Source organism: Gobio gobio, assembly GCF_949357685.1.
Source record: "Gobio gobio genome assembly, chromosome: 11".
Lineage (NCBI taxonomy): Eukaryota > Metazoa > Chordata > Actinopteri > Cypriniformes > Gobionidae > Gobio > Gobio gobio.
This window is the reverse complement of record NC_137104.1, coordinates 44642884-44666099: the sequence shown is the minus strand read 5'-3', so window position 1 is coordinate 44666099 and position 23216 is coordinate 44642884. Positions and strand designations below refer to the sequence as shown.

The following is a 23216-nucleotide window of genomic DNA, read 5'->3' as shown; positions in this document are numbered from 1 at the left end:
CTTTGGTTAAAGGTGAACTATGTAGGATTTTTGCAGTAAAACATCCAGAAACCACTAGGCCAGTGTTATATATTTTGTTCAGTTGAGTACTTAGAATATCCCAAATGTTTTCAACTATTTGTAAATCGTGAGAAAATTGCTATTTTAACCAAGGAGCCGGGACGTGTGAGCTATGCGTGTGAGGGAGTCGCCTGTCGATTGCGTCATATCTGCGTCACCCTTCGGTCTCCGGTTTTATTCAGTGAAACACTTTACTCTCACTGCAGTGTGAACAAGTGTCATAGCAGCCGCCGAGCGAACGTTATAACTTCCTTTTCAACACACTCAGATATATCTAATACGATAAAAAGAGCTGCGTTACCTCACACTCAGCACTGGAGAAGAGGAAGTGCCGCCGGCAACCGTGTCATAATAAAAGTCCCGCCAGCGACTATGCCATAATAACAGTCTCTCTCTTCAATCGCTCCAGCGGCCTTGCTCAGCTCCACAACACTCGCTCCTGCTCTGCTTCAGACTACAGTAATGTTAATAATCGCATCCATGAACATGATTTCTGCCCGAGTCCTATCCTGACTGTTTCCCACCGGCTGTGAGGTGAAGACCACATGTCCCGAGATTCTGCGCTCAAACGTGGCGTCATCAAACTACGCCTTTGTTTTGAACAGGCGACCTCTAGTGGACGGAAAAGTTACATAGTGTAGCTTTAACCGAAATAATAATGTAAGACATGTTTGTATGATTGTTGTATTGGGATATTTCTGGAGGTGTGTACTTGAATTAACTGTATTTTTTAATTGTTTAAATGTAACTTATATGCTTCGATTAGCATTAGCCGGTGGATGCGCCCTGTTTTACATGTAAACATGTGTGTCTTTACCATAGACCGTAAAAAAATATGGACGACGCGACTTCATTGACTTCCGCTGACCAAAGTTGAAGCTTTCATAGGCCCGCTCACGGCGCTGACATCTTGGGACCGAGTCTGCGCAGTAGCGATCTCGGGACCGGAGTTGCGCAGTAGAGAACAGGAAGTAGAGGAGTGATTATCAAAAGCCCGCCCACACTCTCGCAGATGCAGAACAATTAATTATGTTGGTGTGAAATAAACAGTTATGGAAGTGTAGAAATTAAAGCTAAAGCTCCAATCTCCTCCCAAAAATCCAGAAAAAAGTCTGTTAGTGCCTCAGTGACAACTTCACTCAGAGAAGCCGTCAATCTCAGCTGTCAATCATGACGTCACACCCCCCGTTTTTATAGCATCAAATAACTCACTAAAACTAAACTTATTTAAAAAACGAACACTTGAAATGAAATTATTGTAATAAAAACTGCCTAAAATGACAGAAACCATCTTTAGGAAACAATTATTTGAAGTGTAATTAAATTGTTTAGTGTGTCTCGCGCCCATTCAAATACATGGAGAGGCAGGGTTTAGGAGCTATACTGGGACCGGCCACCGGGGGGCGATCGAGGCGCGAAAGCTTCAATTTCTGACTGGAGCACTACAGGCTTGGTCTTTACAGGTATGTTTGGGCTTTCTTTTAAGTCCATATTTGTTTAATTATATAAATAAAAGAACTAGCCTACAAATACTTTTTATCTTTATTTTTTTTTTAACCAAGGGTGTAAAGGAATAAGGATTCTTAGTGTAGCCTATATGTTTATTCATTTTGTAATGAATGAATTGTTAGTGCATCATTGTGTCATGACTTTACTTCAGGGGGCACATCATGATTAATTCATTATTAACTAACCATACACTAACATCAACTCATGGCTTGTTAATGCATCATTGTGTCATGACTTTACTTGAGGGGCCACATCATGATTAATTCACTATTAACTACTTATCAAATTCAGCTCACGATTTATCATAAATTTACTATCAAATACACATGTAACTAACTAGTATAACTAGTATTCAGCCCAGTTAAGAGAATGGAGGTACAGTATCATCACGGCCTGTGTCTGGGTGGAGAGAGAACTGTACGGATCCCAGCAGACGATCCCTCACTTCCTGACTTTACTGCATGTTTCCTGTTTGGTTATTTTTTGGTAACTGATTTCTCGGGAACTGTTATAATGCTGCCTTCACGTGCTATCGGAATTATCGTAAATACGAGTTTCCTTGGTAAAAATTGCACATGAACGCCCTCTGATGTCGTGTTTACCACTGGGAAGTTCGGAAATAATTTTGATACCCCAATTCCCGAGATGGGCGTGTCATAAGCTTTAAACATGGTGGCGGGGAGAACTGGACTGCTGTGTCCAGTGCAGGACCAAAACAGCTTGGTCGTCTTGTCTTGACATTAACGTAGTACATATTTACATGTGAGTAATCATATGAAGTGTATTGTATGTTTGGTACACAGCGAAAATAGCCTGCATTTGACTGAAATTACAGAATCAGCAGAAAGCGGACTATGTGGAATGTTTATGGTTGTCGGTGCATGGAGACTACAAATGATGATGGTTTTATTAAGATTTTCCCAATAAATAGGCAAGAATAACCTGGTGTCCACCATGATTCCTGTTCACTCCGACAACAAAGCACTTGAATGCAACAAGCTCGTAATCACGACTTCTAAAGTGGGAATTAGGAAATTTCCGATAGCACGTGAAGGCAGCATAAGTCACAGTAGGTTTAGTTTGATGGGAAAGAGAATATCACAAAACAGACTGAGACCTTTTGAGATAAAATATAGCAGATTTAGTATTTTCTATGTTTGATAAGGGTGATCAGTGAAAGTAATGAAAAACTGTTCCTGTGGCTTTCAGTAATATTTATGATGAAGCTTCTGATAAAAATGGTTTAAATTATGACAATAATACATTTTAAAATGTATTTCAAAGTCAAAATATTTGTTATTCATTCTTAGAAAGCCTGTTTGATTTAGCTTAACCATACATGTTAATTAATGCATTAATTATCAAACATGTACTAACATGTATTAATGCTGTTGTTATTCATGCATGAATCTTTATGACTCCTGTCTTAGTTCAAGATAGCTCCACATTTGTTCATGATTAGTTCATATCTTCACTAATCATGAGTTCATGTTGAATTAACTATTAATTCATGTATTAATACATGATTATTCATGTACTGTTATTGTAAAGTGTTACCAACACACACAAAAGAAAGTTTTGGCACACCCAGCTGTTGACTTCATCAGTGCATTGGCACAGGGAGTCAGTGGGGCTGTGGTCGTCAGGTGATCAGTCATCAGGCAGCCTCAACAAGGGCTGGAGAGGATATTCACTTTTCATTTAGAAACATGAAATCCAGGTTGATTGTGGTTAAGACGTTGACTATGTTATTGTTTTTTTTAAGTGAGCAGATGTTTAAAAGTGCTAACTAACAGTAGTAATTTTTCCTCCCCACAGTAATCTTAGTTTGACACGTAACAGGCAGAAGATCAGATGGGTTTGCTGTACTTGGACTTCTATCGCGGAGTAGAACAGAAACGGAGGATTCTACAGGCACACTGGGTTCTGCTTGTTCTGTAAACATCTGATAGAGTTACTGTTCTCATAGCGGGACCCGACACACTTCACTGAGAGCGGGTATTTGCTGTTTTTGGTTCAGCTACAGCAGATGGAGGAGGGTGGAGTGCTTTGGTGGTTGTGGGGCTCGCTGCGTTAGGATAGTTTAGCTCCAGCATGCACCAGTTCCTCCTGTTTCTCTGAGAAGCTCACAAGCGGGGATGCTGGAGAGAGGGATGACATGTCTGGTGAAGCTGAAACATGTCCTGGCTGTTTCCCAGAAAGTCATCCTTGGGTGCTGAGTCTTGGAGCAGTTCTGATCCATCACAGTCTGTCTGTCTCTGTGGGCGGGGCTTAGCTGGGAGTGTGTCCGTGAGCAGGGGTTGTGTGGTGTTATCATTGTCCTTGTGGGATGTGTCAACCGCATGTCCATTCAGAAGTCCTGTGGTCATTCACATGGGTGTGTGTGTGCCATTGAGTGGATTTGCACACACAGCTGAAACACAATAGAGGGGATGTAGATATTGTCCTTTAGCACTCGTTCACCGAGTGTGTTGTTTAAACAGCTGTCTCTGACTCCAGAAGAGATTGTCAATGAAGTTCAGTCCTTTTATGTTGCATATATTTTGCAGTCATGTATTAAAGGATGAGCTCACTTCAGAATTAACATTTCCTGATGATTTACTCACCCCACGTCATCTGAGATGTTCATGTCTGTTTTTCTTCAGTCGAAAAGAAATTCTAGGATTTTCTCCATATAGTGGACTTCAGCGGGACCAACGGGTTAAAGGTCCACATCGCAATCTCAAAGAGCTCAACATGATCCCAGCCGAGGAATAGGGTCTCATCTAGCCATCGGCCATTTTCTAAAGAAAAATAAACATTTATATACTTTATTAACCACAAATGAGTGCACTAGAGTCCACGACTTCATGCATTACGTGATCCCGTTGGAAAGGTCATGCGTTACGTGACATTTGTCTGTGTAAGTCGTGGCTGCATCTGAAAACATAGGCAGTGACTCGTTGCCTCGCTGCTTTATCAGACATTGGCTTGTGAGGCAGCGTTTGAGCATGAAGGCAACCACGAAACTGATTTCAGACAGACTTCTTAGGCAGTGTACCCGTTTAATGATCTACAGCAGGGTTATTCAAATCTTGCCCTAGAGGGCCAATGGGCTGCAGAGTTTAGCTCCAACCCTGATCAAACTCACCTATCTGTGATTTTCTAATGAACCTGAAGACATTGATTAGCATGTTCAGGTGTGTTTCAGGTGTGTCACAACTTTCGGATGCCATCTTTTCCCCCCAGCTCAACTGTCACAGAATGGAACAGGATTGTGGGATATCAAAGGCAGCGAAGGATACCGATATGCTGCCTTCAAAACCCGATCAGATGAAGGTCTCTCAGGAGACAGGAAGTGAAGCTAACATTAGATTCGGAAGTGCCTTGATGCCTTCCTGCCTTGAAATGTGTCCTCCGAAGGCAGCATTTTCCAGGTTTTGGACGCAGCCTTTGACTTAATCTTTGCACGTTTGCTGTGTAAACACTGGGGCACACGTGACCTTTCCAATGTGATCACGTAATGCGTGAAGTCGTGGACGCTAGTGCAAGATGATTATTTGTGGTTAAAGTGTATAAATGTTTATTTTTATTTTAGAAAATGGCCGATTGTTTCGCTAGATAAGACCCTCGGCTGGGATCGAGCTCTTTGAAACTGCACTGAAATTCAGACCTTCAAACTGCTGAAGTCCACTATATGGAGAAAACCCTGGAATGTTTTCTTCAAAAAACTTCATTTATTTTCGACTGAAGGAAGAAAGACCTGAACATCTCGGATGAGATGAGGTGAGTAAATGTGACCCCGGCTGGTGAAAGGAGTCTGAATGCACACGGGATGATTTCGAACTACAGGCTAAACAAGTGTAAATTAGTTCATGAAGCCTCGTCTAGAGATCCCAATGCTCCAAATAACTTCTACACCTCTAAAAGGATCTTTATTTGTGTGTTTTCGGAGAGGAGTTCCTTTCCTTTGTCCATGAAAATGACCATTCATCTTTTTGAAGAGTTTTTAATTGACAGATTTGAAAATAATAACAAATTTTTGAAAATGCTCATTGTGACTGGTTTTGCCAGCACGGGTCACAAATCATCAGGACAGTTTTATACTTTAATATAGTATAGCACGGCACATGGTGTGTATTAATGACCTGCGGCTTCAGTTTCCGTCAGCTGACCGACTCATAAACCTCCTCACTGCTGCTCGAACACAGATCCAGAGCATCCCTCCAAGACGGAGACACACCTTCATCAAACATAAGGGCTGTAAAACGGAGTAAGCTCTGTGTGTGTGTGTGTGTGTGTGTGTGTGCTTGCTGACACTTGCTCTTTTAAAAGAATATAACACTGCTCATCTCGACCTGTACTGAGATCTCACACTGAAAGGCAAACATTAAGATCAATATATTTACTCATTTTCATATGTTTGCTACTGAAACAGACCCTTCTTCACTACATTAACAATGAGCAGCACTTACTAACACCTAATGTTAGGGTAACAGCTTAGTTAGGACCCAGGACCAGTAGTGAAAAATGAAGACCAAGAGTCAGCAGTTAGATTAATTCCAGAAAAATGTACTTAAGAATAGTTTGCAGTTTCATCAGCAGAAGCCAGCTTCAAGTCTCACAAGGATTTTGTAGGCCGCGCTCCCTCTAACAGTCTCCCCGCCTCCACCTATCGTACATACAATTTCTGAACAGTTATACTGATTTCTGAAAGATCATGTGACACTGATGAGTGGAGTAATGATGCTGAAAATCCAGCTGTGATCACAGGAATAAATTATATTTTAAATTATTTTAAAATAGAAAACATTATTTTAATAATATTTCACAATATTGCTGTTTTTTATCAAATAAATGCAGGCTTTATGAACATAAGAGACTTCTTTCATAATGCTGCATAATATTCAAAAATGGTAACGTTAAATAAGTCCTTTCACGCAACCATTTCGCCAGCCTACACTTCACTTAATAGGCCTGTAGGTGCCGGTGGCACTTGGGTTTTGTTAACTTTTATAGTTTCATGAAATAGTAAACAGTGTATCAATATACATAAATACAAGTGAATTTAACACTACTACTTACCATTAGTGCGACTTTTGCTGCTGCATGGTTTTGTGCAGTGATTTGTTTGTTGTCAGTTAAAATCCATTTTGTCATTGATGCAATTTATAAAATGAGACAAACCGCAGGAAATCGTTCCACAAACGTTAGTTCGTCTTTCCATGTCATTTTCAACCGATTTATGAATAAGAACAGAAAATTACCGCTCCACTTCACATCGCCCAATGGAATTTGAACTTGCTTTGCCAGATCACGATTGGTTGGTGTATATACATGACAAACGGGCATTGGTGAATTGTGTAATACTTTAAAATATATAATATATAGATTTGTAATTAAATCAACACATTAGCTCTGATTATGGATGAAAAAAAAAAAATATTGGTTTACTTTTTTCCCGTAAGGCCACACACTCTCTGAAAGGACCATATTTGGCTCGAGAGCCGTTTCCGAACAGTGGAAAATCAGCAGTCAATCAAAACGCACGCAACCCATAGCAACGCGTTATGGCAACGCCTCAACAGAAATTGTCCGACTTTTGAGCCGTCCTTTTGAGCCGTGGTTCTACAATAACTTTATGAATCGGCGAGAATAGTTTTTGTGCACGATTTCAAAACACGGAATCATGAAGCTTCGAAGCGTTATGAATCAGTGAGTCGAATCATGATTCGGATCGCGTGTCAAACCGCCAAACTGCTGAAATTTGGCGATCCAAACAGCTGAATCGACTCACTGATTCATAACGCTTTGAAGCTTCATGATTCCGTGTTTTGAAATCATCATCACTATATAAGTCGTTATTTAGGGTTTTTTTGCGCACAAAAACTATTCTCACCGATTCATAAAGTTATTGTAGAACCACTGTAGTGAGATGGACTTTGTAACGACGTCTTTAGTACCTTTTAAGGGCCTTGAGAGTGCACAGTGCATTGTGCCAATGGAGGCCTTTCAGAGCCATCAGATTTCAACTAAAATATCTTCATTTGTGTTCTGAAGATCAACGGAGGTCTTACGGGTTTCGAACGACATGAGGGTAGGTAATTAATGACAGAATTTTCATTTTTGGGTGAACTAACCCTTTAACTAGCAGTACAGAAACCACACCGTGTGTGTGTGTGTGTGTGTAGATACCTGCAGAGTCAGGCATGTGTGTGTATCTGTAGAGTCAGGCGTGTGTGTGTGAGTGTGAGTGTGTGAGTGTGAGTGTGGATACCTGCAGAGTCGGGTGTGTGTGTGTGTAACTGTGTGTGTGTGAGAGAGAGTGTGTTAGAGAGTGTGTTTGAATGTGTGCAAGTGAGTGTCTGTGCGAGTGAGTGTGTGCATGTATGTGTGTAACTCCTTGCCCACTGGTGTCCCATGGCTGTCAGGATGTGGAAGAGCTCCTGGAAGTGGATGGTCTGACTCTTATCTGTCTTAAAGAGGGAAGGAGGACTGAGCAGAAGCAGGAGGTGAAGGGGTCACATGATCCAGTGATGTCAAACCATGACCGCTCTTACCACATAGATCATCTCATCAAAGTCAAACCTCTGCTTCCTGTCCAGCACGGCTGCAACGTCTCTGAAAGCACAAAGAGGTGAGATCTGTAACGGCAGGCAGGAGGAGACGTGTGTGTGTGTGTGTGGATCAGTGTGTGTGTGTGTGTGTGTGTGTGTGAGAGTCAGTGTGTGTGTGTGTGTGTGTACAGTAGCAAACAGAATACAGTGGTAATAACTGGAGACTCACTGTCTGTGGGATCGATCACTGGCTCGAGTGGCTCCGGCCGGTCCACCCAAGGACACACTTTAGATACGAGCGTATGGAAATCACGTCTTACAGCCTTCCAATCAAAGCGTTTCCTCACTTTCATGTCTTTTTCTGCAAGCAAAAGAATTTTGGTCAGAAACATGTTTCTCATCAGCACAGAAGGCAGGATATATCGGTACACTAGAAAGGTGTCGGCTTCCACTGCTTACGCTCACTAGACAATGGAAACAGTCACATATACACACAGCGCATGACAAGGAAAGTCCTCTTTCACCGATTATTGGCTTTGAGTGCTCAAAGATATATACAAATTTGTGCTGGGAATCGATTAAATTTTTTTACTAATTAATCGCATTCTTTCTGTAATTAATCGCGATTAATCGCAAGTTTTTAATATTTTAAGTTTTTAATATTTTGATATTGTAATAATTTCAGTTACTCTCCAAATTACTGTAGAAACAATTTAAAGACAGCATATTTTAAATATGTATTGTAATGGCATCTTTTTACGAATGAAGGCCAGTATCACTGATGCTAATGTCTCTATGAAACATTAATGACGTTACATTACAGTATAACTGAAAGCTCCCAATTTCAACATTTATTAGGCTTTAAAAAACAACTTTTAATTTAAGTGAACTTAAAACAATCTTTAAATAAACCCAATAAAAGTTATTTTTACCTGTGGCCTTCCCTGTTAGACTTATACATACATGTATCAAACACCTTTCTAAACTGCATAAATAATAAATGAAATGTATTATTTTTTTTGTAATTTGATGCGAAACACTAAATGCGAGTCTGTCTGTGCGTCGAGTGTGTGTGTGTGTGTGTGTGTGTGTGTGTGTCAGAGTGTCCCTCGATTAGCTGACATGAGACGCAGCCACACAGACAGGACATTGACACACACACACACACACACACACACACACACACACACACACACACACACACACACACACACACACACACACACACACACACACACACACACACACACACACACACACACACACACACACACACACACACACACACACACACACACACACACACACACACACAGGACATTGACATACAGCGCGCATACATGCCAACCCTTCCAAATTTTTAAGGGAGACTCCCGAATTTCAAAGCCCCTCCCGAAAATCTCCCGGGCCGACCTTTCTCCCGAATTTCTCCCGATTTCCACCCGGACAACAATATTTCTACACCATCCGTCACTGGGCACCGTTTCAGACCGAACACTAGGGACTTTAAGCAACAGCTGCGAATGGAACGGCAACGGTGTTCTGACGTTGTATTGCGCATGCGCGACTTAAACTGCCACTTCGTGACGTTCTACTGTAACCGTCTACTACGGGAGAACAGCTGATTTGCCGTAGTCGTTACAACGTGAAAGATTAGGTAAGTAAATGTTATGTTTTATGGTATATGACATTGTAATTGCATCAGTATATGATTGTACCACTAGTCTTTTATTTAATCTGTGTTGATATGTTTTAAACTTAAGCTAATTTGAACGTTTTTTTCCGTTTGAACAAAGATATGTCTGCTGTTGGCAACAACACCTCAGGCAGCATTGAGGTTAGAGCTGATGTGAAGAGAACAATGTAAGTATTGCCTAAACATCCTCTTAAAAAACATGTTCAATGTTTTACTATGCTATACAAATATTTTTTAATGTTGGGTAAAGAAGATTAACAGATCAGAAATAGATTAATACATTAATTATTAGTTATTATTATTACTTATCTTAAATGACAGTTAATTATACTTACATTTCAAAAGTGAGCTATAGCTACTTCATGTTTCTTGTTGATTAGAGCCCCTATGGAGTGGACAGAGAAGCATGATGTACTTCTCTGTAGAGAAATCCTAGTCACAGAACCATACAGGTACAAGAAGGGCAGTGTTGACAAGGGCAAGGCCTGGTCAACAATAGCAGACACACTGAATTGCTCTCAAGATCCTAAATTTAAGGTTATGCAGAGGTCAGTGAGGGAGAGATTCACCTTGATACAGGCTAAATACAAGGCCAGAAATAACAAAGATGAGAAGAGCAGTGGCACATCAACAGAAACAACAGAGCTTGATGATCTAATAGAAGAAATAACAGAAAAAGAAAGAGCAGCCGAGGAAAACAAATGGAGTGATGAGAATACGAGGAAGATAGAGACAGACAGGGCCAAAGCAGAAGAGGCGAGGAAGAGGGCCATGGAGAGGGTGAGCCAGACCAACAGGAGGCTTAGTGAAGAGGGAGAGGACTGGAGAAACGACAAACGTAGGAGAAGGAGTGGGAATGACACTATTGAGTTTTTGAGGGAGAGAAGCCAGACTGAGAGGGTTCTAAGGGAAAAGGAATTGGAATTAAAAAAAATGCAAGTTGAAGAGCAAGCAAAAGCAACACAACAGGCACAAAGGCAGATGAGTGAAATGATGCAACTAATGCAACAACAGCAACAGCAAATGCAGGCAATGCAGACTATGCTACTTCAGCAACAGCAACAGCAAGGGCAAGCATTACTTAGTCTCATTGAAAATATGTCAAAGAAATAGTGATTATTTTATTCTTTCTGTCTTTTGCAATTTAAAAAAAAAAGTATTTGTGATTTCATTCATAAAACATTGACATATAAATGCTTGTTAATAAGATATACAATTTGGTAACATAAAATATAAAATGTTTAATACAATTTTGTGCTATGTATATTGTGTGTTTGTGTACTAAACTAACTATATATAAACAAATATTTTTTTGTTCATATCAAAATAATAAAATATGTTATTATAAAATGTCTCAATCTTTTTAAATTCTGTTTATATTGTGTTTACAATATATTTACTTATTTATTGATTATTTGTTAATTTATTTATTTATACATGCATACGTAGCACAGTATAGCTGTGCATGTGTTACCTCATGAAAAATAGTCACGAATGTGTGGAGGATCCAAGTTAAAAAACTGCGATGTCTGATTACCATACAGACAAGTAAGTGCATTTCTGAACAATGCAGATACAACATACATTTTTCCAACACTACTCAAACCAATTTTTAAATTCTTTTTGAAGTCCATGAACTTGAAGTAGTTTGCTATGTCCCCAAACATCCATTCCACAGACACTCTGACTTCACTCATTCTTTTGTTGAACTCGATCATCTGAGGGGTGAGGTGAACATGACGAAATGGAGCTTGCAGATGCACACGCAGTGGGTATGCTGGGTCACCGTACACACACATTGGATGACCATCTACAGACATGGCATGATGTTCCAGCAGTGTCAATAGACCAGATTCTGCCAGCATTCCTGAGTCATGCTTCTTTCCCTCTGTTAAAATGTAATTTAAAAAAAATAATATATATATATATATTAAAAAAAAACATTAAAATATATATATATATATATATATATATATATATATATATATATATATATATATATATATATATATATATATATATATATATATATATATATATTAAAGTTAATGATAATGTTTCTAAAGATGGTAAAGCATTCAGACTGACCTACAGGGCCGTACAGATGGGCAATCAAACCATTAGGAATGGCTACTGCCTGATATTTTAAACTGTGAATTCGTTTGTGACCATTATATAGGATCCTCTGTGTTACACCTGGTCTGGCAATGGGTCGTACAGTGCCATCTATGAATCCAAAGCAATTGTCAAGAGGGGCTCCTATTTGGTGGATGCAGTCAGCATATGTTTCCAGTGCTGCAGGGTTCAGTATGGTGTCATTCCACTGAGTTATCCTCTGGTGATGTGCAGAATATATGTAGTCCAGCACAGCGTTTGTGGCCATGCACAGGACTGGAACTTGTCGTTGACCAAATCTTTGCATCATATCACTATACCGGCATGGGTATGTCAGCCTTTTAAGCAGCATACACAGCGCCTCAACTCCTCCCACAACACTTCTCTGATCACAAACGATCTCGTTGGGAATCCCGAGAACATCAGCCAGAATTGGTAGGTCACATTTTCTGACGCGAAATTCATTTAGGCATTCGTCTTCTTCCATGTTATCAAGGTTAAAAGGCAAGTATTGCTTACAAGGTAAATCTAGGTTTTTAGACTTATTCACATCATACAAGAGTAAAAACTCTTCTTCTGACAATAGATTATTATTTAATGCCAAAAGCAACCCTTCTCTTGCTTTTTTGAATGACATTTTTTGTAGTTCAATAAATGAATGAAATCCGCGTTGCGCTGTCTTGTTTAGGGTTGCTTAGTGATTTTTACGTTCTCGGCTACGGCGAGTAGCAGTTTAAGTCGCGCATGCGCAATACAACTTCAGAACACCGTTGCCGTTCCATTCGCAGCTGTTGCTTAAAGTCCCTAATAATAAAGGTTACACCTCGAAGTCAAGCGCAGAACGGAAAAGGGTTTATTACTGTATTTGCCACTATCAATTCAAGGGATCTATATTCTGGATAAAAAATGCACTAATCACTTTATTAGAAAATGTCTTATTGATTATCTTTACCCTAACAGCCAAAATAAAAATAGCATCCTACAAAAATTTGATAAAGTTTCAATCATTAAGCTGAGAACAATGTATCTAACACTCCCTATACCTCCTAAAGTGAAAGAAACACACTTCAAAGTAATGAACAATATTTACCCCTCTAAAGATTTACTGAATTTTCGCTTTGGTATAGTTGATAATATATGTACATTCTGTGAAAATGATGTTGAAACTACGGACCATGTATTTTTCTCATGTAATGTGATTCAGACATTTTGGTGTGAAATGTATAATTGGGTTAAACTAAAGATGTCTTCACTCCCAACCTCTTTCTCTAGAGACGACATAACATTTGGATTGATATTACAAAACAAGGGTGATGAGCTTTGTATTAATACAATCGTATGTCTAGCTAAATTTTTCATTCACAAATGTAGAATTGTGAAATCATCTCCCAAATTTGTTGTTTTTTTAAATGAATTTAAAATGTATATGAAATCTTTGAAAATCTTAAAAGGTCCTAAAGCACAAAAAATATTTGATACCCTAAAACACTTCCCAACTGAGGTTAGTAACTGAACAATGACTGAAATCTCCTTGTGTCATATTATAATCTTTGTTTTTTTTTAATTTTTTTAATTTATTTTTATTTTTTTTATTATGGTTTTCTTTCTCTTCCTAATAATTCACCCTTATTTTTATCACGAAGACTGTTTATAATTTCCTGTTTGTATTAAGAGCTGCTCTCTCAGGCTATGTATTTTCTGTATTCTATTCTGAAGAAACGATTTCTATGCAGCCATGTTTGTTTTGTAAATATTATTTTCAATAAAAAAAATAAAAAAAATTAAAAAAAAATTACTGTATTTGTAGAAGAGGAAGTTAAGCAGTGCCCTCTGCTGGACACCATTATCCATTCAACAACCATATAGGACGAGCTTGCGTAGCGATCATGCACTGATCACGCGAACGGACAGCCAATCAAAACACAACATTGGTCAGTGATCATGCACAGAACTGGGGCCCGTTCTTCGTACGTCGCTAACTCAGTTAGCTGGATTTGATTGTTGACGATTTGGCATGATCTCGGATTGTTTGGTTTTTCGAAGCTCATCCTGGACTTGCTGTCATAGTAACAGGTCCGTAAGATTAAACCTACTCATGAGCAGGCTTATTTCATGTAAACAGGATTAGATTGCATCTTGAGGTGATACTTAAAATCTGTCCCAGCCACTGCTACTTTATTACAAGAGTTCATTACTGAACCAGGGGCAATAAAATTTTTTTTAAATAATAATATAAAAATGTTATATTGTATATGTATATGAGAATGTATAATGTTGTGTATAATACTATAGACACAGCCACTTGATTGAGCGATTTATTTGTGATGGAATAATTACTTTATATAATTTTGTTTTTATTGGTTTACACGCATGTTGTACAGTTACTCGGAGCCGTGCATTAATTTAAGTGATCACAGATATTATGGGAGTGGCTTGATGCAGATCATTTGATCTTGACCCATAAGAAACTTAAATACTGTCACGTAACAAATCTGCTTCAAATTGAATTAAAAATTAAATTACAACATTGAAATAAAAATGTAAAGGGTGTACAAATACTGTATAAAATCGTGAATATAAATAATTGTAAAAAACAAACAAAAAAAAAAAACATTTATCATTTATCTTCTTATCACTATTATAACTTTTATGTTGGTTTGGCTGTTTCCTTATAAAGGTCCAGAAATTCGTGGGGTTTTTATTGTATAATTTGTAAGTTTTTTGCCAGGTGGCTTTTTTAATTATATGATGTCATTACGTTGCTGTCTTGACGCCAGCCTATCGCTGCATTGCTGATCGTGGTTTCGAGGATCGATGCATCTGCCCTCTTCAGGGAACACAAGAACGCGCTGTGATCTTAGATCATTTAATCCAGATATTTTAATCCAATCCGCAAATTCGTTTGAAGAACCAAATTAGCCAGAGATCAGTTATCACGATTAAAAGATCTGGGATCTGTCAAATCATCTTAGATGTATTAAGCGAGGTACGAAGAACGGGCCCCTGTTTAGTTTGTTATCGCTCATCATAGAGAGATGGTCCGTGTGTTGTTTCCTCCAAATTCCTAGTGTGCGTCAATGATACAAAAGTAAGTGTTTATTTATCTTACATTGCTGTTACTGCTGAGCAAGATTATTTACAGAGACGTTCATATGTAGAATGATGCACGGAAGACCCGCGGCGGTCCCGCGCGAGCGAATGTTTGTATAAACATAAGCTATTTAAACTTAGTTTGTATATTCAGAATCGTCTTATGTGAGCTTGTGAATGCCATAGTGATATTTCCGCCTAAATTCAAATGATAAGTTAATTTGTAAGTGTGATTAACCTGTCAAATGTACACTTAATGTATACCTATGCATATAGATGGGTGTTTGGTTCATAAAAGCTAAAAGTTTAAGGATGCACAGTAGGCCTATTTATGTTTATTGTATTACAGTGCTGTGCACAGCTTTACATTTGTAATGTTATCTGGCCATATATATATATATATATATGTGGGAATGTTATCCTGTTTATTCTAGAATCACTTAATTTATGTATTTTATTCCTCTTTTCCTTTGTATAGACCACACACACACACACCCACAGACACCAATGTAACCAGTAAACTTGATGGACATTAAAGTCATTTAAATGGGGTTCCTGTCTCCGTGTCCTTACCGACACACCATGGCGATGACCAAATCTACCTAGAGCCAATCCAACTTCATTAGTTCAGTATTTATGAACTGATATCTTTAACACATTAATGTTATTAAAGCACATCATGATGAATACTTACATATGCCTAAGCCGTGAATAAATGATAAGTGTTTTCTAGATTGGTTAGTGGCTCACATGAAGTTAAAGGGTAACTAAACCCCTGCTCAGAGCTTAACTCCACCCACTGGCAAATTTTGAAAAATTCTGGAAAAGTGGGCAGAGCCCAGTGGAGACAAAGGGGACGAACCGAGGGCGGGGCTGAGCGGAGGGCGTGCACCTGAGACCCGCAGTGACGGATTGATTGACAGCTGTCAGACTCGCGAGTCGCAGAGATGGAGAATGACTAGAGTGACGCCAGCGTTGCAACAGTGCGGTCATTCTCCTACCTTCACCTGAATTGGAGGAGGGTGAATTGTCTGTAGAGTCAGACACAGACCCAGAGCCTTATCAATGCGAGCCGCTGGCTCAAACTGCGTTTACTCCCGATGCAGACGATGCCAGTGAAGCAGCAGCGCAAGAGAACCGACCTAATCTATGAAGAGTCAAATCCTTACACTAAATGCCACTAAAAATAGATCAGATATCTGATATACATACGATGTATTTTCATTCAAATTTATAACTGAATCAGCGCAGCAGCGCAGGACCAATAAGTTCAGACCTAAAAGCCTATTATAAACAGTTGTCCGTAACCGGTTGTCCGTAACCGCGTCCGCGGCAACCGCTTGCGTGTCAGGGTTTGAAAGCGCGTCTCATGTATGGTTTGAAAGCGCGTCTCATGTATGAAACTTATCTGTACACATGACGGGCGGCAATAATATCGCAAGAAAAGCCTGACGTGTACTGACAACTGCATTATTTAACCGCATTTTCTTCAATACAATGTTAAAGCAAGTGTCATGTCAGTTTCATTCATAATGTTTCTACTTCATGTAACATGACAGTTCATACTGGAGTGAAGTCGTTCTCATCATGTGATTGGGGGAAACATTTCTGAGGGCGTGGTGAGCTCGTGCCCGGATAGTGAGCCGTTGGAAGGAGAAGGGGGAGGCTGCAGACCTGGAGCAGGCAGATATAGAGTGCCGAAGTAATGACGTCACTTTGTAGGCCAAAACGTGGAAGTGAGTTAGCATTTTAGCCCTATGGGTTCCCTCGCCCTAAAGTCTATGGGTTTTTTGAATGGGTTTTTGCTAAATCGCCTGAAATAAGGTCTGTGGTTAACAAAGCCTCAATATATTTTCACGTTTTAATCTATGACATAAAACACACTAGTTATAACCTGCTTGTGATTTTTTAAGACTTTATTGTGTCTTAAAAACGATGGTTGCTAACAAGTTGCTAAAAGGGACTACATCCTTTGGCGGGGACTTTAGACGTCATCGTGACAAACAGGCAATCTCTCACTAGCCCGCGTTTTAGCCTAAGAATGAAGAACTTATGTGGCGTGAATAAATCGCGCTATTCGCGCAAAGTTGGATGCTTGAACATTTGGAGTTTACTCTCTTCACATGTTTGTCTCGTTGAGAAATGGCTGACATGGGCTGTGTTTACACGTCTTTTTGTGTTAAAATCTACTGTTAATGTGTGACAACTTAGTTTTAAGACTTTTTCAGTCGATAATGTAGTTGTTTAAAGCTCAAATCTGTGGTTTATTTATAAGAAGAGTGCCTATTTAAACATTTTATCTGGTGTTATCGGAGTTGTGAGCTCCAGTGAGTCAGCGGCGGTCATCGCTTGTTTAGCCGGCGAGAGTTGACTTTCCTCGGCTAGTCCTTCTGCCGTCTGCCGCTGGCTCTGATGTCTCTGTGGCGTCTCCAGCTATAATTAGTCTTGTGGAGATTTAACGGCCCATATTTGGTCTCATGGATCTATAATTTGTTCCCTGGCAAATCGTTTAGGCTGAGTGCAAAGTGAAGTTTCATTACTTGTTTATTTTTAGGCTATAACTGTACGTTACCGTTGTAAGTTAGCCGACTAGCACTGACTTTGAATGTTTGACTGAATTGTTTGCTTTATTTCATGTGTAGCTTATTATACGTTTTGTATTATTGATCATACATAAACTTGCATTTAACAAAAAGAGACTGGGTTGTGTTTCATGTCATTTAATGTTATCACAGTGATAATCATATTGTCTGAAAAAACATTAACAAAAGATAAATCTCAGAGAGGCACGCATAAACAAAATTAGTTTCTAACATTTTTGGAAAAAACGAAAGGGGAATATTTCTCATGAAAAAGTGGATAAGTGTTCATACACAGCGCAGATCATAATGAGCGAGCGTGCTTTTAAATAAAGTTTGAGAAGCTTGATGATGACGTTGATCCGCGACCATGGTGTGCTGTAGTCCGTTTATAGCCTACCGTTAGCATTTTATATCTGACGGCTTTATTTGGGCTTCAAAATGTATACATTTTGGATTAACTTGTAAAGATTATCTTGGTAGACAAAACGTGTAAGGGTCATTACTCTTTGTTGAACACAGATCTTATTTTTTGCGATTTTCCAAAAGTCTATGGGGAAAATGAATGGCTTTTTGATCGAGGGAACCCATGCGCCGCTAACTTCCGGGTTGGCCTACAAAGTGACGTCATTACTTCGGCACTCTATACGGCCCTGACAGTTTTACGGCCCAGGCAGTTTTAAGCCCCTGTTGTTCCTCAATATCGACTTTTGTGATTGGCCAATGCCGGCAGACTGCAGCCAATGGAAATGTTTCACCATTGGGGCGCGTATTCCTCACAGAACCTCAAAGCAGATTTCTTGAGGTATGTTATCTGGAATAATGAACAGTGATTTTGACTGAAAATATGAATAGAACCATTACTATAATAGATGTCGTAACAGAAACTTTGAGAGAGAGCGAGGGAGGGGAGGAAAGGGGAAATTAAATCATTGGCCAAACGTTACCACTTGTCATCATGTGCCTTGGCGATATCTTCTGATTGGCTGATTGGATTGCAAAAAATATATATTCTGACAGGATTTGATGTCAGAGAAGAGGTTATGACTGAAAAAAAAAATCTGAAGTAATTGTTGACCTTATTTCAAATTACATGCATGAATTTTATACAATTGTGAAGAAATTACTGTAAAAATATATATATTCTGACAGGATTTGATGTCAGAGAAGAGGTTGACTTTTTCTGACTGAAAAAAATATTTTAAATATATATAGTTGTTTCTACATTAATTTGGAGAAGTAACTGTGAAATTATAACAATATAAAAATGTAAAAAATGCCATTTTTTAATCACGTTTAATAATAGAAAAAATTTTTGATTATTTACTTAATTTTTTTGTATAGATTGACAGCACTAATATCCGCCTTGTGAATTTCGGCCATTTCCACCGAGGATGATCCATCAGCACAGACCTAATAGGAGCATATCAAGTCTATAAGCTAGACAAATTGAGGTATGTTAAAAAATCTGCCAAATGTATTGTTGTTTAGCAATCGTGCAACATTTATTATTTATTAACCAAGTTATTTATTTATTATTATTATTATTTATTCAGTTATTTATTTCAATATGTCAATATAATATATATCGAGAGAAGTACTTGACGGTCAGGTTGATGTAGCTAACCATGTGTAGGTATAGACCTAATCTTCTCTTTACTCGCTCTGTTTTCACTAACTTTCATATTTAACTTTATTTTGTTGTCTGTCTCTAGCTTGCATGAGATGGCTTCTTCAGGTAAGATATTGTTCCCACCCTGTTTACTCCTTGCATTAAAACATACTCCACATGGAGCAACATGACACAAAATAGAACACACAAAAGACACATTTATATTAGCGTATATATGTATTCATGTATGTGTTTGTGTGTGTGTGTGTGTGTGTGTGTGTGTGTGTGTGTGTGTGTGTGTGTGTGTGTGTGTGTGTGTGGCTGGGTGTGTGTGTGTGTGTTCGGTTCTGATTTCTGATGGCTTATCACATCAGTTTTTTGCTATTCTATTCTTAGGCGACAGGAACAGAAAGAGGTAAAGGAGAAAAAATAGTAATTTTATATTATATTTTATATTTAATACTATTATAGTTTTTTATTTTACTTAAAAGACTTGAAAAACCTTACTTAAACTTAAAACTTTAGTTAAAAAATGTAAACCTCTCTCTCTAAACTTGTACAAACTATAAATCAAATGTAAAGTGTATTCTCATTTCATGTGCAGACATTACTTCAATACAGAGAGACTGCACATTGCCAGAGCTTAAAGATGCACCTCCTGTTGTTCTCTGTTCCACTGCCCATTCTGTACTTCGGAGTTTTACAAACCCTCAAAGAAACTGCAGTCTCATCTTCAGCTTCACTTTTCAAGGGCAGTCGTCCATGACGGTAACATAATTTGTGAATGATTATTTGTTCTAAAAATATTGTAAGGGAGTGTTGATGTTAAATACATGCATGATTGATTTGTTTCTGTTTTAGTTTTTTGTCAAATCAAGGGCATGTTGCATATAAGTTTTACAAAAAATTTACAAAAAAGTTGTGCTGTGTACTTTTACATGAAGTAGGAATCTAAGTTAGGGAGTGAATAATTTTTTTCGGTTGTTTTTTTTTTTTTTTTTTTCAGATTATACAATCTACCAGGTGTGGTCTAGGTTGTGAACCAAAGCTACACTATCATTGTGTATATTGTTCCTCAAAAAATTTCAGACGTGACAACTTCGTGGCCCACCTCAAACGCTGTAAGACAGCCAGTGTACCAACCGCTATTCCTGATACGCCACCCTTGATCGCCAGTACATCAACCGCTATTCCTGATGTGCCACCCTTGATCGCCAGTACATCAACCGCCATTCCTGATGTGCCACCCTTGATCGCCAGTACATCAACCGCCATTCTGATGTGCCACCCTTGATCGCCAGTACATCAACCGCCATTCTGATGTGCCACCCTTGACTACCAGTAGGTCCTCCATGAAATCACAGCTACGGAACAGCACAGTTGTTAAGACAAAATGCCCTCAGTGCCACATTACCATTAAAACAAAAAAAATTAAGAAAACATCTGGAGAGGAAGCACACAAAATTTAGGGACGACTTTACAGCAAGCCATCACCTTCATTCTGACTGCATAGACCGAGCTAATGGTGTCTATGCAGTCCAGAAAAATTTTCTTTCTTCAAGTGTTCCAGTCCATGTTGTTTACAAAATCTGGGAAACAGAGCAGAATGTCAGATGTGAGTTGCCAACATGTCAAGTGGACATTGACTTAGCCAGGAGGAGTGGGCTAAGCCACTACTAATGCTATCACCTCAGGTCACTAGACTATTGTGGATCTTTTGCTGATGATGCTACTCTGTCAGAAAGCACTCTGACAGAAATGGTCTGGTTAAAATGGTTTGGCAGTGAAAGAAAGAAAGACTGTCTACAAAGACAAAGCCTGGCCACCCAAGACAACAAATGCTTGTCTGTAGCAACAAAGGCCACAATGCCATCTTTAAAGAGGTGCATGAGCCACATGCATCCTATTATGCCCAACTTGGAAGAATAATGGTCACATATGATTTAAAGCAGGCTTCCTGGCATTGTCCATGTGCCAGGTCAAGACATTTACATTTACATTTATGCATTTGGCAGACGCTTTTATCCAAAGCGACTTACAGGGCCCTTATAACAGGGACAATCCCCCTGGAGCAACATGGAGTAAAGTGCCTTGCTCAAGGACACACTGGTGTTGACCGCTGGGATCGAACCAGCAACCTTCTGTGTGTCAGTTCCATGGTTTAACCCACTGGACCACCATCTCAAGAAGATCCTGCCTTCATAAATACAGCAAAATAATAGCAAATAATAGCAAATAATAGCAAAATGGCACCTTTTCCAGACTGAACATCAGCTCTTTAGGACAGTCCAAAGCACAGATCAGACCAGTCCAGTTCATGAACATGTAGATGACGTAGGCCTACTGTACCCCCCAACAAAAGAGCTGGAATCTATGATTCAGTATGTCATGAACAAGAAGACTATCCCTGCAGCTCTTCCTGAGCACCTGCATCTGCCTTCATTTTCAAGCACATACCCAACCAGCATCATTCCTGATGAGATGTTCTGCCACAGATGTGCTGGAAATGTACCATTATCAGACCCCCTGCTCATCACATCAAAGGCCAAAATTCTTACAAATACAAGAATTATCCATGGCAAGTATTTTTGGTGCAAATAAGGATCTGTAAAATACACCCTGACACCAGTTCTGAATATTTCCTAAATGGCACTGTAGTATGGCTTACTTTTCTAACACTGTATTTTTCAGACATTGCCACCTACTCAAAATGTTGCCACCAATGTGGAATCCACTACAGGTTGTGGCAGTACGAAAAAAAAGGAGTTTTTTTTGCTGTGTGGCCGGATGGAGGAGGGAAATAAATTAACCGGAAATCGGAAATGTGTGTATATAAGGAGGAGTTACGGGAGGAAGGAAAAAAAAGAAAGAGAGAGAAGGAACGAGAGAGGGAGAAAACCCGCATACCTGAGGAACCGCCTAGTTGGTGAGACTGAACGCATCACTGCTGTTTGGGCCAGTCGGGGTCGCTGAAGCGGACGCGAGTTTCCATAGCGATCTCTGTAGTGCGGCATGCACTCACGGCTGCTGGTTGCAGAGTGACGACGTCTTTGTGGCTGACGAGAGCGAGTGAGCTGCTCAGGTGAACGAACTCCCTGTTTAAACTCCCTTAGCGTAATAGACTCCCACAGACAAAAAAAACAGTTTCCTTCCTGCCATTACCGGCCTGAGCTCAGCGCTCTTCACGCACACACACAAACACACGAACTACACCAACACGCAAACATACCTGAACTTTCAAGCACGCCCATTCATCACATCACACCAAAGACAAAGACTTTTGTTTAACTCCAGGTGTTTGGGTTGATTTAATGTGTAAACATTTTTGTAATTTTGTAAAGACCTGATTGGTTGAATTTCCTTTTGTTATTTAATTTGCTCGCATTGAGAGACTGAACGGTTGAAGGTGTTGAATCTGCCGGGAGTATTCTAAGCGATACTTGCATCAATTTTGACTGTTATTTTTTCTTATTTATCTATTTATTTATTTATTTTTGTTTTCATTGTAATTATTGTTTTCATTGTGTTGAACAAATGAGTGATTTTTTTCTTTTAATTTAAACCAAGGTGATCTCTACATATATACTTTTCCTTATTACTGTTTCCACCTCTTGTCGAGGGAATCATGTGACCCTTATTGGGGTTTAATTAATTGTCCTAATTATTTATTCCCTTTTTCCTTTTTTTTTGTGTGTTTTTTTTTTTTTACATTCATTCTTTTGAAAATATAGAAACATTTCATAACATGAAACTGAACTTCTGGATTATTTTTGTTTTCGTGTTAGTTTGGAAAAAATATAACCATGAATATGAACTTTCCTTGTTTGAGACTCTGATTTATGTTTGTAATCGGTGGCTAATAGAGACCTCCCGGGTAAAAAAGCACCAAGTAGAATTTATATTTTGACAAGATTAAGCTTGTCTGGCGCCCGAACTTTGTGTCATTAAATTGGACATTTTATTTAAGTTTTTTTTTGACCTGCCACCGTTACAGAAGTGGCGCCCGAACAGGGACTTGA

General features: G+C 39.0%; 1 protein-coding gene across 3 annotated transcripts; it reads left to right on the top strand.

The window, feature by feature from the left end:
* The first annotated feature begins 14699 nt into the window (after positions 1-14699).
* Positions 14700-23011, top strand: LOC307133365 (uncharacterized protein). 3 transcript variants are annotated; one of them, XR_013817432.1, is made up of 8 exons: positions 14708-15004; positions 16566-18390; positions 18930-19039; positions 19301-19323; positions 19594-19612; positions 19802-19965; positions 20204-21775; positions 21889-22330. XR_013817432.1 is itself a non-coding variant. In XM_079828425.1 (7 exons), the coding sequence occupies exons 4-7, from the start codon at positions 19306-19308 to the stop codon at positions 20489-20491; spliced, it is 489 nt and encodes a 162-aa protein (XP_079684551.1). In that variant the 5' UTR covers positions 14711-15004; positions 16566-18390; positions 18930-19039; positions 19301-19305; the 3' UTR covers positions 20492-23011. The 3 variants fall into 3 exon arrangements, 2 of the variants coding, with proteins under 2 accessions (XP_079684552.1, XP_079684551.1); XM_079828425.1 differs by having other exon boundaries at positions 14711-15004; positions 20204-23011; XM_079828426.1 differs by lacking the exon at positions 16566-18390 and having other exon boundaries at positions 14700-15004; positions 20204-23011.
* Positions 23012-23216: the final 205 nt, after the last annotated feature.